General features: G+C 48.2%; 1 protein-coding gene across 9 annotated transcripts in view; it reads left to right on the top strand.

The window, feature by feature from the left end:
* The window catches only part of DAB2IP (DAB2 interacting protein), a 305,802-nt gene that overhangs the window by 244,702 nt on the left and 48,078 nt on the right, over positions 1 to 13,022 (top strand). For all 9 annotated transcript variants that reach the window (XM_081896336.1, XM_081896334.1, XM_081896335.1 and 6 more), the window contains 2 exons: positions 4,818 to 4,971; positions 10,511 to 10,609. In XM_081896336.1, the coding sequence (XP_081752462.1) occupies positions 4,818 to 4,971; positions 10,511 to 10,609 (253 nt within the window). The remainder of the gene's footprint in view (positions 1 to 4,817; positions 4,972 to 10,510; positions 10,610 to 13,022) is intronic.

Raw genomic sequence — 13,022 nt, 5'->3', positions numbered from 1 at the left:
TCGTCTAGCGGGTTTTTCGTCTTGCGAGGCGTTCGTCTTGCGGGGCACCACTGTAGTAGTAGTAGTAGTAGTAATAATAATAATAATAATAATAATAATAATAATTCACTTATAACCCACCCATCTGGCTGGGTTTCCCCAGCCACTCTGGGCGGCTTCCAACAAAACATTAAAATACAGTAATGCATCAAACATTAAAAGCTTCCCTAAACAGGGCTGCCTTCAGATCTCTTCTAAAAGTCTGGTAGTTGTTTTTCTCTTTGACATCTGATGGGAGGGCGTTCCACAGGGCGGGCGCCACCACCGAGAAGGCCCTCTGCCTGGTTCCCTGTAACTTGGCTTCTCGCAGGGAGGGAACCGCCAAAAGGCCCTTGGCGCTGGACCTCAGTGTCCGGGCAGAAAGATGGGGGTGGAGACGCTCCTTCAGGTATACTGGACTGAGGCCTTTAAGGGCTTTAAAGGTCAGCACCAACACTTTGAATTGTGCTCGGAAACGTCCTGGAGGTTTTGACACGAAGGTTGGATGGCCACCTGTCAGTGATTCCTTTTCTGTGACTCCTGCGTTGTGACTCTTTGGGGGTCCTAAGTTTACAACTGGATGATCTGGTTGGCCGTTGTGAGAACAGGATCCTGGGCAGGGTGTGGCACGGGCATGATCCAGCAGCCAGGCTCTTCTTACATCTATCTGCTTTTGGGGAGATCTCTTTGGACCACCAGTCTGACACCATCTCACCACTTGTCCCAGGCCCTGAACTGCGGGGTCCATGGCACCGCTCCTCCGCGTTCCTCACAGTGCGCAGCGGGTGCTCATTTGCTTGCTCACAAGCGCACGGATGTTGACATTTTCGGCAGCTGTGGCTCCCTTCCCCAGCTACAGAGCAGCCAATCAGCAGCCGCAGGAGCCAGATCAAGCTCAAAGCTCACAGTGTGTGTTTGTGTGCCTCTGCTGCTTTGGCGATGCTGAGCGGGGGCCAGAGGAGGGGAAAGGAGGTGGGATGGGCGAGGAGGGGAGAACCAGGTGGTTGGGAGCAGTGGGAGAGATGTGCCCCCTCCCCGTTCAGTTTCCCCCTTTCTCAAGCTTTTTCGGCACAGAATAGGAGGTGCCCAGCTCTCGCCTGACTTCTCCCGCAGCAGATGTTCCATGCCAGGCCACAGCTGCTAGGCGGTGATGGGGCGGCGATGGAAGTCCTTTTTGGTGAGGCTTGCGGAGGGGGGGGGGACAGGACTGATCTCTGTTCCGGAGAAAGCAGTATTCCCAAAAGCTTAACCCCTTTGCGCCTCTCCTGCAACGGCCTTTTGGAGCTTTGGTAGCTGCCTGCACGGACACTAACAGCAGATGTTCCCTGGGGTTTTTCAGGCAGGGGATTTTAGAAATTGTGTCCTGGGACCTTCTGCGGGCAAAGCATGGGCTCTGCCACTGAGCTATAGCCTTCCAGGGAATTTCAGGTAGGTTGGTCTTTGCCAGCCCTTCCCCAGACTTGCTGAGAATTGAATGGGGGGGGGGGACCTTCCACACACAAAGCGTCAGCTCCCGGTGTCTGAGCTGCTGCCCCATTTCCTTTCCCCTAACTGTCAGCCTTTAAACTGTAGGCTCCCTGGGGCCAGAGAGCCATCTCCTTTCCCTTCTGCATGTACAATAGAGAGGCGTCACAATCCAAAATGGTGTAGTGGTTAGCATTTCTGACTAGGACATGGGAGACCAGGGTTCAAATCTCTGTTGGGCCATGAAGTTCTCTGGGTGTGACCTTGAGCTGGCTTCTCAGCCCAGCCTACCTCACAGGGTGGTTGCGAGAATTAAACTGAGGAGGGGAAGGACCATGTAAGCTGCCTTGAGCTCCTTGAAGGGGAAAAGGTGGGATATAAATGCAATTAATAATAATGATAATATTTAATGATTGCTCAGTAGCCAGTTTAAATAATAGAGTTGCACCATCTGATGAAGAAGCGTTGCCCAGTTTCACCCTAGGAGAGCCATACTTTAGCCCAACCTCCCAAGCCTCCATGCTTCTTCCATTTCCATTGTGTCCCCACATCATTCTGGATTGTAAATCCCTTTCAGCAGAGACCTGTTCTATACTTTGCAAGCGCCAAGGACATTGATGTGCCATAGGAACCCTTATTATTAAGAACAGGCAATGGATGGATTTAATTAGCTGGTACAGTTTGTATCTGGGCACAGCCAATTGTCTGGAAGCAAAAATCGCTATACTCCCTTCTTCTCTTTTGATGCATGTGGTCTTATTGAAAGGGTTTCCCATCTGGAAGAGAGATCCAGTGCGGTGTGGTGGTAGGGGAATTGGATTAGGACCTGGGAGACCAGGGTTCAAATCTCCACTCAGCCGTGAAGCTGACTGTAGGGCCTTGGGTGCCAATCGCTGCCTCTCAGCCTAACCTACCTCACAGGGTTGCTGTGGGGATTAAATGAAAGGAAGTACCTAACATATAGGGACGCGGATGGCGCTGTGAGTTAAACCACAGAGCCTAGGACTTGACGATCAGAAGGTCGGCGGTTCGAATCCCCGTGATGGGGTGAGCTCCCACTGCTCGGTCCCTGCTCCTGCCAACCTAGCAGTTCGAAAGCACCGCAAAGTGCAAGTAGATAAATAGGTACCACTCTGGCGGGAAGGTAAACGGTGTTTCTGTGCGCTGCTCTGGTTCGCCAGAAGCGGCTTAGTCATGCTGGCCACATGACCCGGAAGCTGTACGCTGGCTCCCTCGGCCAATAAAGCGAGATGAGCGCCGCAACCCCAGAATCGGTCACAACTGGACCTAATGGCCAGGGGTCTCTTTACCTTTACCTTTACCTTTACCTAACATATGCCAGCTTCAGAAAAAAGGTAGGGTGGAAATGGAATGCAACGCAATAGTAGAATAGAATAGAATAGAATAGAATAGAATAGAATAGAATAGAATAGAATAGAATAGAATAGAATAGAATAGAATATTACTGTAATTTGGGTAATAAGAAAATAGGAACGCAGATGTGATGATAGTACTTGGCGTCTTAATTTTGTGTGTATGGGACCTTCTGCATGAAAAACAGGTGTTCCACCACTGAGTTATGGCTCTTCCATAAAGTTCTGTTCTTGCCGGGTCTTCCCTTCCTCCTTGTGGGGTGCCTTCAACTTCCTGCATCATCCCTGGAGCCCTAATTTCAAGTTTACAACCCATTCCAATGATCCAAGGGAGGGCCGAGGGGGAAACAGATGGTTGTGAAAATCTACACTGGCTTTTGTCACTATCTGCAGGGAGGTTTTCATTTATCCTGCGTCTTTGCTCTTTTCCAAGACACCCCGAGTATTTGTTTTCTTTTAAGCTGCTCTGGGACCTCAACAATGCCCATTCTGTCCTTGCTGCATTGTTGTGGCTGACTTAAAATTATTCCCATCATTGTCCAAAGAAATGAGGGGCGGGAAATGTTCTGGAGCGGCTTCCTTGTCTGTGGGCGGGAAAGGATCACACAACTATCTTTAGCAGATTTTCATTCAAACTCAGGAATGTAAAATTATTATCATTATTAATTACCCACCCTTTATCTTAAGGTCACGGGGCAGGTTGCAGCACTAAAACACAGCATTAGAAACTGTTTAAAACAGCCTACAATCACAAAAAATAAGGTGTGTTCTAAAAAATATGCACTCCTCAGGTGTCAAAAGGCATTTGCAGGAAGGCGAATAATCAAGGTGCCTGACACACCTCTCTCTGGAGGGAGTTCCTACCAGCTGTTGCCGATCCTCTCAAATCTGCCTTTCCTTTCCCTGAATTCCCTCCTTGATCTCGCAGGACCAAAGGTCCCATTCAGTCAGCCTTGACCATGAGCCCAAGAAGGTTAGTAGCCTGCAAACATGTTTGCTAGCCCAATGGAGCGCACACACCTTCCTGCTGCCAGAGAGGACGTAATGCTCTTCCCTTCTCTGTGTGCTCACTCACCTGCACATATGCAGTTATGGGTTACCTTCGGCTACCTGGCTAATGCTTAAATGCAGGGGTGCACTGTGAGCCACCCTAGCTTGTGACCTGCCAAGCCCCACCAACTGTGATTGGCAGCCCCTCCTGCTTTGGCTTCCAAAGAGAGAAGCTGCTCTCTCAAGCCCTTAATACAGTCATACCTCGGGTTACAGCCACTTCAAGTTGCGTTTTTTAAGGTTACGCACCCGCCAAAACCCGGAAGTACCGGAATGGGTTACTTCTGGGTTTTGGCGGTCTCACATGCGCAGAACCGCTAAATTGCACTTTGTGCATGCACAGAAGCATCAAATTGCAACCCATGTGTGTGCAGACGCGCTGCTGCGGGTTGTGAACATGCATCCCACATGGATCACATTCACAACCCGAGCGTCCACTGTATAGCCACCGCGTTTCATTAGATACAGTGGTGTCCAAACTTTTTTTCAAAGAGGGCCAGATTTGGTGAAGTGAAGAGCCATGAGGGCCAACCAAAGTTGTTGAGCTTTTCTTTGAGTTAGCAGGCTTCTATTTAATGTGTTAGCAGGCTTCTATTTAAAATCTCTACTCTATTTAAAATCTCTGATCCTCAGAGTCTTGGTTTGCAATGGTGCTGATTGCTTGTTGCTCTTCCTTATTGGTTTTAAACTCAATCCTATTGTTTTATCTTGTTTTATTACGCTTGTGAGCGACTTTGGGGACCTGTATGGGTGGGAAGGGCTGTAGATCAGGGAAGGTCGCCGATGTGCTGTTGGTCCAATCTGACACTTCTTTTTTCAAGGGCTATTGTGGAAAGCGGTGCTTAATCCTTTCCATGGTGCTGGAAGGGCGTGGCTCTGATGCTCACTGTTCTTGCCTTCCTCTCCCTCCAGATCCCATCTAATGCCCAGGCTGAAGGAATCTCGCTCCCACGAGTCACTGCTCAGTCCAAGTAGCGCTGTGGAGGCCCTGGATCTCAGCATGGAGGAAGAAGTGGTCATTAAGCCTGTTCATAGCAGCATCCTGGGGCAGGATTTCTGCTTCGAGGTAAGGTGCACTCATTGACATCCAGGAAGGCAGCTGGCCGGATGCCCTGCTTTTGAGGTGGGTGGGTATGCACTCCTGAGAGATTGACCCCTGTGGGAAGCAGGAGGTTGGACTCGGCGGACCTTTGGCCTGACCCAACAGGGTTGCTTTTATGTTCATTTTGAGCCATGACAATCACTTATATATTGCTTGTTTTATCACGGGGCAGGGGGGGGGGGTTGTACCCCACTTTCCATCCAAAAAGCCTGCCTGGGCGGTTTGCATAGAATCAGAACAAGACAGTCCCTGCCCTCACAGACTTGTACATTTCCCTTAAGCAATGGGAGCTCACCCCGTTGTGGGGATTCGAACTGCTGACCTTCCAATTGGCAAGTCCTAGGCTCTGTGGTTTAACCCACAGTGCCACCCGCATCCCCGGTTGATGGTCTTACACTCAAGGAAAAGCCAAAATTGGAATGGACAAAATTGGAATGGACAAAATTGAACTGACGTCCTGGAAAACAACCTCATGGGGAAGAACAGCAAAGTTAACCTGACACACCAAGGGCACCTGGGCAGGATGGGAGTGGCAGGAATTGTTCTGAGGATCGGCGAGAGTGGGGCTGGAGGGACATCTTGCTGCTGCGCTTTCCCTGCCTTGAGGGCAGAGACGTGATCCTCTCACACCAGGGTGAAATTGGGTGCCTGTCTTCGACATGTGCCCTTTGACCCCCAAGACTGAGCTAGGTGGAGAAATGGTCTGACCCAAGGCCATAGCTCAATGTTTGATCATCAGGCTTGCTTGCAGAAGGCCCTGCGTTCAACCACCAGCATCTCCAGGTAGGCTGCTGCTGCCTGTCAGTGCAGGCAGTGTAGGCCTAGATGGGCCAGTGGTCTGATTCAGTATGGTGAAGGACTGTAGAGGGACAGAGAATCTGCTTTGCATACGGAAGGTCCCAAGTTCAAGCCCTGGCATCTCCTTGATTGCGCATGCAACACCGGGAGGGCGCAGGCAGTCTGACTGTTTGGCTCAAAGTGCGTGTTTGGGGCTGCGTGTGTGGGGGGGGGGAGCTTTGTGGTGATGGGAGGGTGCAGTGAGCAGAACTTTTTTCCAAGGTAAGGAGGTCCAGTTGCAGAGTTTTGTCGCACTGCACCTTCCGCTGTCCTCCGAACTTTGCAAAACGCATCCATGCAGATGCCGCCGTTTGCATAATTTATCTGGGTTGCAAAAACTGTGTGCAGGATTTCTGCCTGGTCTTACCATCCATCCACAAGCTTGCCCTGACTTATGAGGTCACACAGCAGCCTCCAGCCTTCCCTCCCATCACTCCCAGCCTCCTGCTGCCCCTTGCCACCTCCAGAGGTGAGCGCATTGCTCCACAGGAAGACAGGAAGTCAAACATTGATCCCTCTGTCTGTTTTGCTTACACTGGCTGGAAGCAATAGCTCTCCAGCGTTTCAGAATAGTCTTTACCCAGCCCTAACTGGAGATGCAGGGACGCGGGTGGCGCTGTGGGTTAAACCACAGAGCCTAGGACTTGCCGATCAGAAGGTCGGCGGTTCGAATCCCTGCGAGCTCCCGTTGCTCAGTCCCTGCTCCTGCCAACCTAGCAGTTCAAAAGCACATCAAAGTGCAAGTAGATAAATAGGTACCGCTCCGGCGGGAAGGTAAACGGCATTTCCATGCCCTGCTCTGGTTTGCCAGAAGCGGCTTAGTCATGGTGGCCACATGACCCGGAAGCTGTACGCTGGCTCCCTTGGCCAATAAAGCGAGATGAGCGCCGCAACCCCAGAGTCGGCCACGACTGGACTTAATGGTCAGGGGTCCCTTTACCTTTGCCTACCTGGAGATGCCAGTGGGGAATTGTACCTTGGGGCCCTTCTGAATTAAAAGCATCTTCTGTATACCATTCAGCTATGGTTGTCACCCACAAAATGGACCAAGATTTGAGCCTTCTTGCTTCCAAGTAACAGGCTGATGTAGCAGCATCCAATTAAGTTGCCTTCCACCAGTACTATTTTTCTAGAAAAAGAGGTGGTGGAACTCACCATTAGCGCCTCCCTTGTTTTCTTACAATGGCAATGGTGCTCACCTGAGAGGAGCCGGAACTGATTTCCATTGAGTTACGGCTGAAAAACCCTGCCTACCTTCCACCAAGACGAGCCCTTGACCTATCTGGGTCTCCTGGGTCGCAGGCAGGGGTCTTTCCCAGACCTGGGGATTACACCGGGTTCCATCTGCATGCCAAGCAGGTGCTTCGCTGCTTCGCCACAGCTCTCCCCCGCCCTGGTATCACAAGGATAATGTCACCACTGCCCTTAGCGCCTCCCTGCCTCTTGCTTCTCCATGCCACCCTCACGACTGTCCTTGAGAGAGGCTGGGCTCTGCATTTCAATAAGGCGCTTGGCTTGCAGCAGAAACACCTTCCAGACTTCCTCTCTACCTTGCTTTCGTTTCAGGCGGCAAGCAAAAATTGCAGAGTGATTTTGCCTCCTTTAGGAAGAGCCACCCACCCATGGAACAAGGATAATGAGGCAAAATGAGTTAGATTTGAGAAACTAATGATTTCCTCCCTCCTCACTGCACTAATTGAATTTTGGCCTGGCAAACTAATACCTGTATTAAAAAAAACACTTTATTAATAAATAAAACACACATAACAGCCTGGGCTTCATTAAAGTATACATTTTATTGGGGCTTCCCCACCTATTGCATAATGTGCCTAATCTATGTGGTGCCTGGACATGTGAAAGAGCTCCCCCCCCCTCCTGTGGTGTTGTTTCAGATTTTCCATTGTACACCCGAGAGTCATAGAATTGCAGAGTTGGAAGGGAACCCAAGGGTCATCTAGCCCAACCCATGCAGGGATCAATTTCTATTTCTGTTCCTCCCCCACTATTTCTTTCCCCCTGGCTTAAGTGCCACCTGCCGCATTCCCACATCAAGTTGTGATTTTAAAGGTGAATTTTTGGGCAAGGTACTATTTTCATCTCTGCATGTATTTTGTGCGTGCAGCTTCCCCTCATCTGCACTTCTTTTTTGTATACTGTTGTTGGCTGGTTAGAGCATTTCTTGGGATGATAGGATGGTTTTGCCTTTGTCAAAAATATCTTACAGTATTGATGTCGGGCAAGATACAATCCACATATTTCCTTATAAACCAAATTCCAAAGCTTTTTGACTAAAACACAATCCCAATATAAGTTAAAGTGTGTATATTATTGATCAAAACCACACACACACAAAAGTGGTAACATTGTTGAAAACATAATGGATCAATGGATCATAGAATTGTAGAGTTGGAAGGGACCCCAGGGGTCATCTAGTCCAACCCCCTGCAATGCGGGAAACACAGCTAAACCACCCATGACAGGTGGCCATCCACCCACTGCTTTAAAACCTCCAAGGATGGCAAGTCCACAACTTCCCAAGAGAGTCCATTCCCTGTCGTACAACCCTTACTGTCAGAAAACTCCTCTTGATGTTTAGTTGGAATCTCCTTTCTTTTAACCTGAAGCCATGGGTTCGAGTCCTACCCTCCACCAGCAGGAGAAAACAAGCTTGCTGCATGTGACAGCCCTTGAGATATTTGAAGATGGTGCAGAGGTTAGAGCAGTGTGGGGGCCATGTTTTTCAGGCCCAAGGGCCACATTAATTTCTGGGCAGCCTCCCTGGGGCCACCTGCCAGGGGTAGGTGGGGCCAGAGGCAATAGTGGGTGGGGCGATAGATGCCGTTTCCCTGCTAGTCACCCCTCTCTGTCCTCCATCCACAGAAGCTTTAATGGACCCAATCCAGCCAGGCATGAAAAATTCAAAGGGGCCCATGAGGAGACTCGAGTTCCAGGTAGACAGAGCAGGAGGGCTGCATTTGGGGCCCTGGGGCCTGAGGTTCCCCACACCTGGGTTAGAGTGTCCAGCTAGGACTGGGGAGGTCCAGGTCCACAACCCTCAGTTACGAAATCACTGCGAGACCCTCAGACATTAATTCACCCAGCCTTAATCCACCTCACAGCTCGTTTGTTCATTCATTCATTCATTCACTGGCCACCCATTGGCCATGTGGGTTTGGGGGTCTTGTTCTCAGGTTCCCACCAGCTCTCCTTTTGTGCCAGCCTCCTGATTTGCTACATCGTGACCCCAGAACCTGACTCCTCCTTTGTTAAGCATCTGATCAGCTGTCTGCTTCATTTCCCCAAGCTGGGACACGCAGTGGTTTGATATTTGATTTGATTTATTGTATTATTGCATTCTAAGAAATCCCAAAGTGGCTCACAAACAATAGCTAATAGTAGCATGGCAGAGCATAGCAGAACATCACAAACACAGCATAAATCATATGGAATAATTAACAAATCATCAGTGAAGCAATTACAAGCCATACAACACTGTTAACAAAGCAACAACTGAAGAAATAAACTAAGCGTCAGAATTAAAGCAAAAGTCGTGTTGTATGGTTGACAAATCAATACAGCATTAATAATCTATAAAACGATATTAACAACATTAACAAAATAGCAGGCAAAATGTAAGATAAGCACTGGTAAAGTTATACACACTCTGTTTGGCTCATTAAAATACACATCCAGGGAAGCAACTCCCTTCTGATGCATCCGACCAAAAGTCCATCTAGCTCTCTTATCCCAAGCATACTGGGGAGTCAATCATTCCCTGTGAGAGCAGAGCCTCTCCCTCCAGAGGCATTCTACCCCTGATGCTGCAGGCAAACAACAAGAGAGAGTTGTCCCCTTTATTCCTTCCTTCTGAGCTTCCTAGAAGCAGCTGGCTGGTTGTTGCTGGACCCTATGAATTGTGCTTCAATACATTAGGGCAGTTCTGAGTTGTGATGGTATAATTAGCAGGGCCATCTAGGCTCATCCACTTCTCAACATAGGACAATGTAGGTTAAGTAAACTATGGTTAAGTAAACTATGTGAGTATCTGGAGATAGCAAAATTGACAGATATAATAAGGCATAAATCTAAAACTATGGTACAGAAACGATGGGAATGCTTAAATGAATATTTACACAAACAGGGATCAAACACGAAAGTTTGGTTGTGCTTAGACTAACCTGGTGAAGAAGTCAGTACAGAGAATACAAAGATTAGATGGACTACGAAAGAATTTAAGGAAAGGAAGTGACTGAAGAACAGATGTAAAGGTGAAATAGATAACCAAGAGACGTGTGGTGAATGCGGTGGAAGTCTTTTATAATATTTTAACTAGGATTTAAATATTGTAATGTTTGAAGTATGAATTTGGAATAATTGATTATGGAAAGTATTTTTTCTTTTCATTTTTTTCTTGTTTCTTTTATCTTTTGCCTTTCTTCTTTTCTAGTTTGCATTCTGGAAAATTGTGTAGATAAAATGTTTTTATGTATGGTTATGTATTGTTTCTATTTCTTTTTTTTCCCATTTTTTCTGTAACATTTAATGTATTTTTTTTTAAGGACAATGGAGGGCAGGGTCTTACAAGGACGGCACATGGCGCAGAGATACGTGGCTCCTAAGGTTGGGTCAGCTTGCAAGAAACTCGCTCTTCTTTCCTCTCTTCCAGGTGACGACGTCATCCGGGAGCAAATGCTTTTCCTGCCGCTCTGCAGCAGAGCGGGACAAGTGGATGGAGAATCTGCGCCGTGCTGTGCACCCGAACAAGGTACCAGCTAAGCAGCAGCTTCACGCAGCACATAGTTAAACTGTAGAACTTCAGGACACAGTGGTGGTCATCAACTTGCTTGGCTTTAAAAGAGAATTGGGCAATCCTGCGGAATCTCCAGTGGCAGAGAGTTCCACAGGACTGGGCCGAGGATACCATAAAACTCCTGTTTCTTGTTGCTGTCAAATGAGTCTTGCCAACTAGGGGAGCGAACAATGACGCTCCTGTGAATGATGATGATAATAATAATAATAATAATAATAATAATAATAATAATAATAATAATTTTATATATACCCCGCCCTCCCCAGCTAAGACCGGGCTCAGGGTGGCTAACACTGAATATAAATACAGTAAAAACATTTAAAAAAAACAAAAAACCATTTGATTAAAATATGTTAGAATACGTACAGTTTAAAATGCAGCTTAAAATGCAGCCTCATTTTAGTTGTAGCCTATAGATCAGAGCCATAAGGGGAGAAAATGTCAAATATTCACCGGGGCCAACTACCCATGCTGGTCCTACATGGACCAGCAAAAAGAGCTGAGGGGAAATTTATATACTAAATCCCGTATGAAGGATTCCACCAAAAAATAAAAATAAGAATGAGTGGGGGGTTAGACTGAATCCAGCCCAAAGGCCAGGCAGAACAGCTCCATCTTGCAGGCCCTGCAAAAAGATGTCAATTCCTGCAGGGCCCTGATCTCTTGCGGTAGGGCGTTCCACCAGGCCGGGGCCAGAGCTGAAAAGGCCCTGGCCCTGGGTGAGGCCAATCTGACCTCCTTGGGGCTCAGGACTTCCAAAGTGTTGTTATTTGTGGACCTTAAGGTCCTCCGCGGGGCATACCAGGAGATGCGGTCCCGTAGGTTACTTCCTCTTGTTCTTTTTTAAAAAGGTGAGTTTTGGCAATTGTGTCGTTCGTGGATCATGCATAAATTTAACTTTCATAAAGTTTCCTCTGAGGGAGAGTTGTGGGATTCAATATGCAATGAGCCAGCCTTTACCATCCCCTTGTCTCCGAATGTTCTGCGCTGCAACTCCCACCAGACCCAACCAGCTTGGCCATAGGCTGAGATAATTATTGTTGTCAAAGGCACCAAGGCTTGGGCAATTTTCTGCCCCACAAGAAGGTCCCTCCCTCTCACCTGCCCACCATTTTTGCTCATGCAAATCCTTAAGTATGACCTCCCACGCATTTATAGGCATTGCCTTTTCTTTCAAAACTCTGCCCCTTTTAAATAGGGTGGGTTTTTGCTTGCTGGCTGGGGGGCTGGGGCTGTGTTTATGCAGTTGTGGTCCTTGGTACCTGATGTGAAAAGCCAGCAGTACTGTCCCATTGCTCAAGCCCAGTGGAGAAATTGTGGCACAGCGGAGGGAACACCTGCAGAACAGTTTTCTTCAGTCTACAATTTGTTCTCTTTTCTCTTAGGGCGCTTCCCCCCCCCCCACACCTTTCCCTTTAATTTGGAGTCTCTCCTGGCTGCCAAATTGGAAGCGGTGAAATAGGTTTTTTAGAAAGTGAAGCATGTGTAGTTTGGGGGGGGGGGAGGACAGAGAGAGAGAGAGAGAGACAGGTTCTCAGCCCTCCTTTCTTCTTGCAAATTGGTGCCAGCGAGAGAAGAAATCATAGTGATATTTGGGGAACGAGCATAAGCGGGGGTTATTATGCAAATTCCCGAGAGCCAGTAATTTCCTTAAAAGTTAAAAAATGTAATTAAGGATTGGTTTTCTGTTCCAGCACGTTGCAAATAATGAAGCCGTTCGTTCTTCCAATTCTCACAGCGGGTAATTGCTTCCCCCCACCACCCCCAACACACCCTCCACACGCTGAAAGTCCTTCTTCACGCAGCACGTAGTTAAACTATGGAACCCATAGTTGCAGTGATGGCCACCGACCTGGATGGCTTTAAAAAAGAATTGGACAGGTTAATGGATGAGGAGAGGGCTATTGACGGCTGGCAGTCACCACGGCTTGGCTCTCACTTTCTACAGTGAGAGGCAGCACTGCTTCTGAATACCAGATGCTAGAAACCACAGGAGGGGGAAAGTGTGGCTCTTGTGCTCAGGTCCTGGTTTTGCATTGGAGCATCTGCTTGGCCACTGTGAGAACAGGGTGCTGGACTAGATGGGGCCCTTTGGCCTGATCCACCAGGCTCTCATAATAATCATAATAATCATAATTTATTATTTATACCCTGCCCATCTGGCTGGGCTTCCCCAGCCACTCTGGGCGGCTTCCCACAAAATATTAAAATACAGTAATGCATCAAACATTAAAAGCTTCCCTAAACAGGGCTGCCTTCAGATGTCTGGTAGTTGTTGTTCTCTTTGACATCTGGTGGGAGGGCGTTCCACAGGGCGGGTGCCACCACTGAGAAGGCCCTCTGCCTGGTTCCCTGTAACTGCTTCTCG

Source organism: Podarcis melisellensis (assembly GCF_964234715.1).
Source record: "Podarcis melisellensis genome assembly, chromosome: Z".
NCBI lineage: Eukaryota > Metazoa > Chordata > Lepidosauria > Squamata > Lacertidae > Podarcis > Podarcis melisellensis.
The sequence above is the reverse complement of the archived record's forward strand: the minus strand, read 5'-3'. Positions and strand labels throughout refer to the sequence as shown.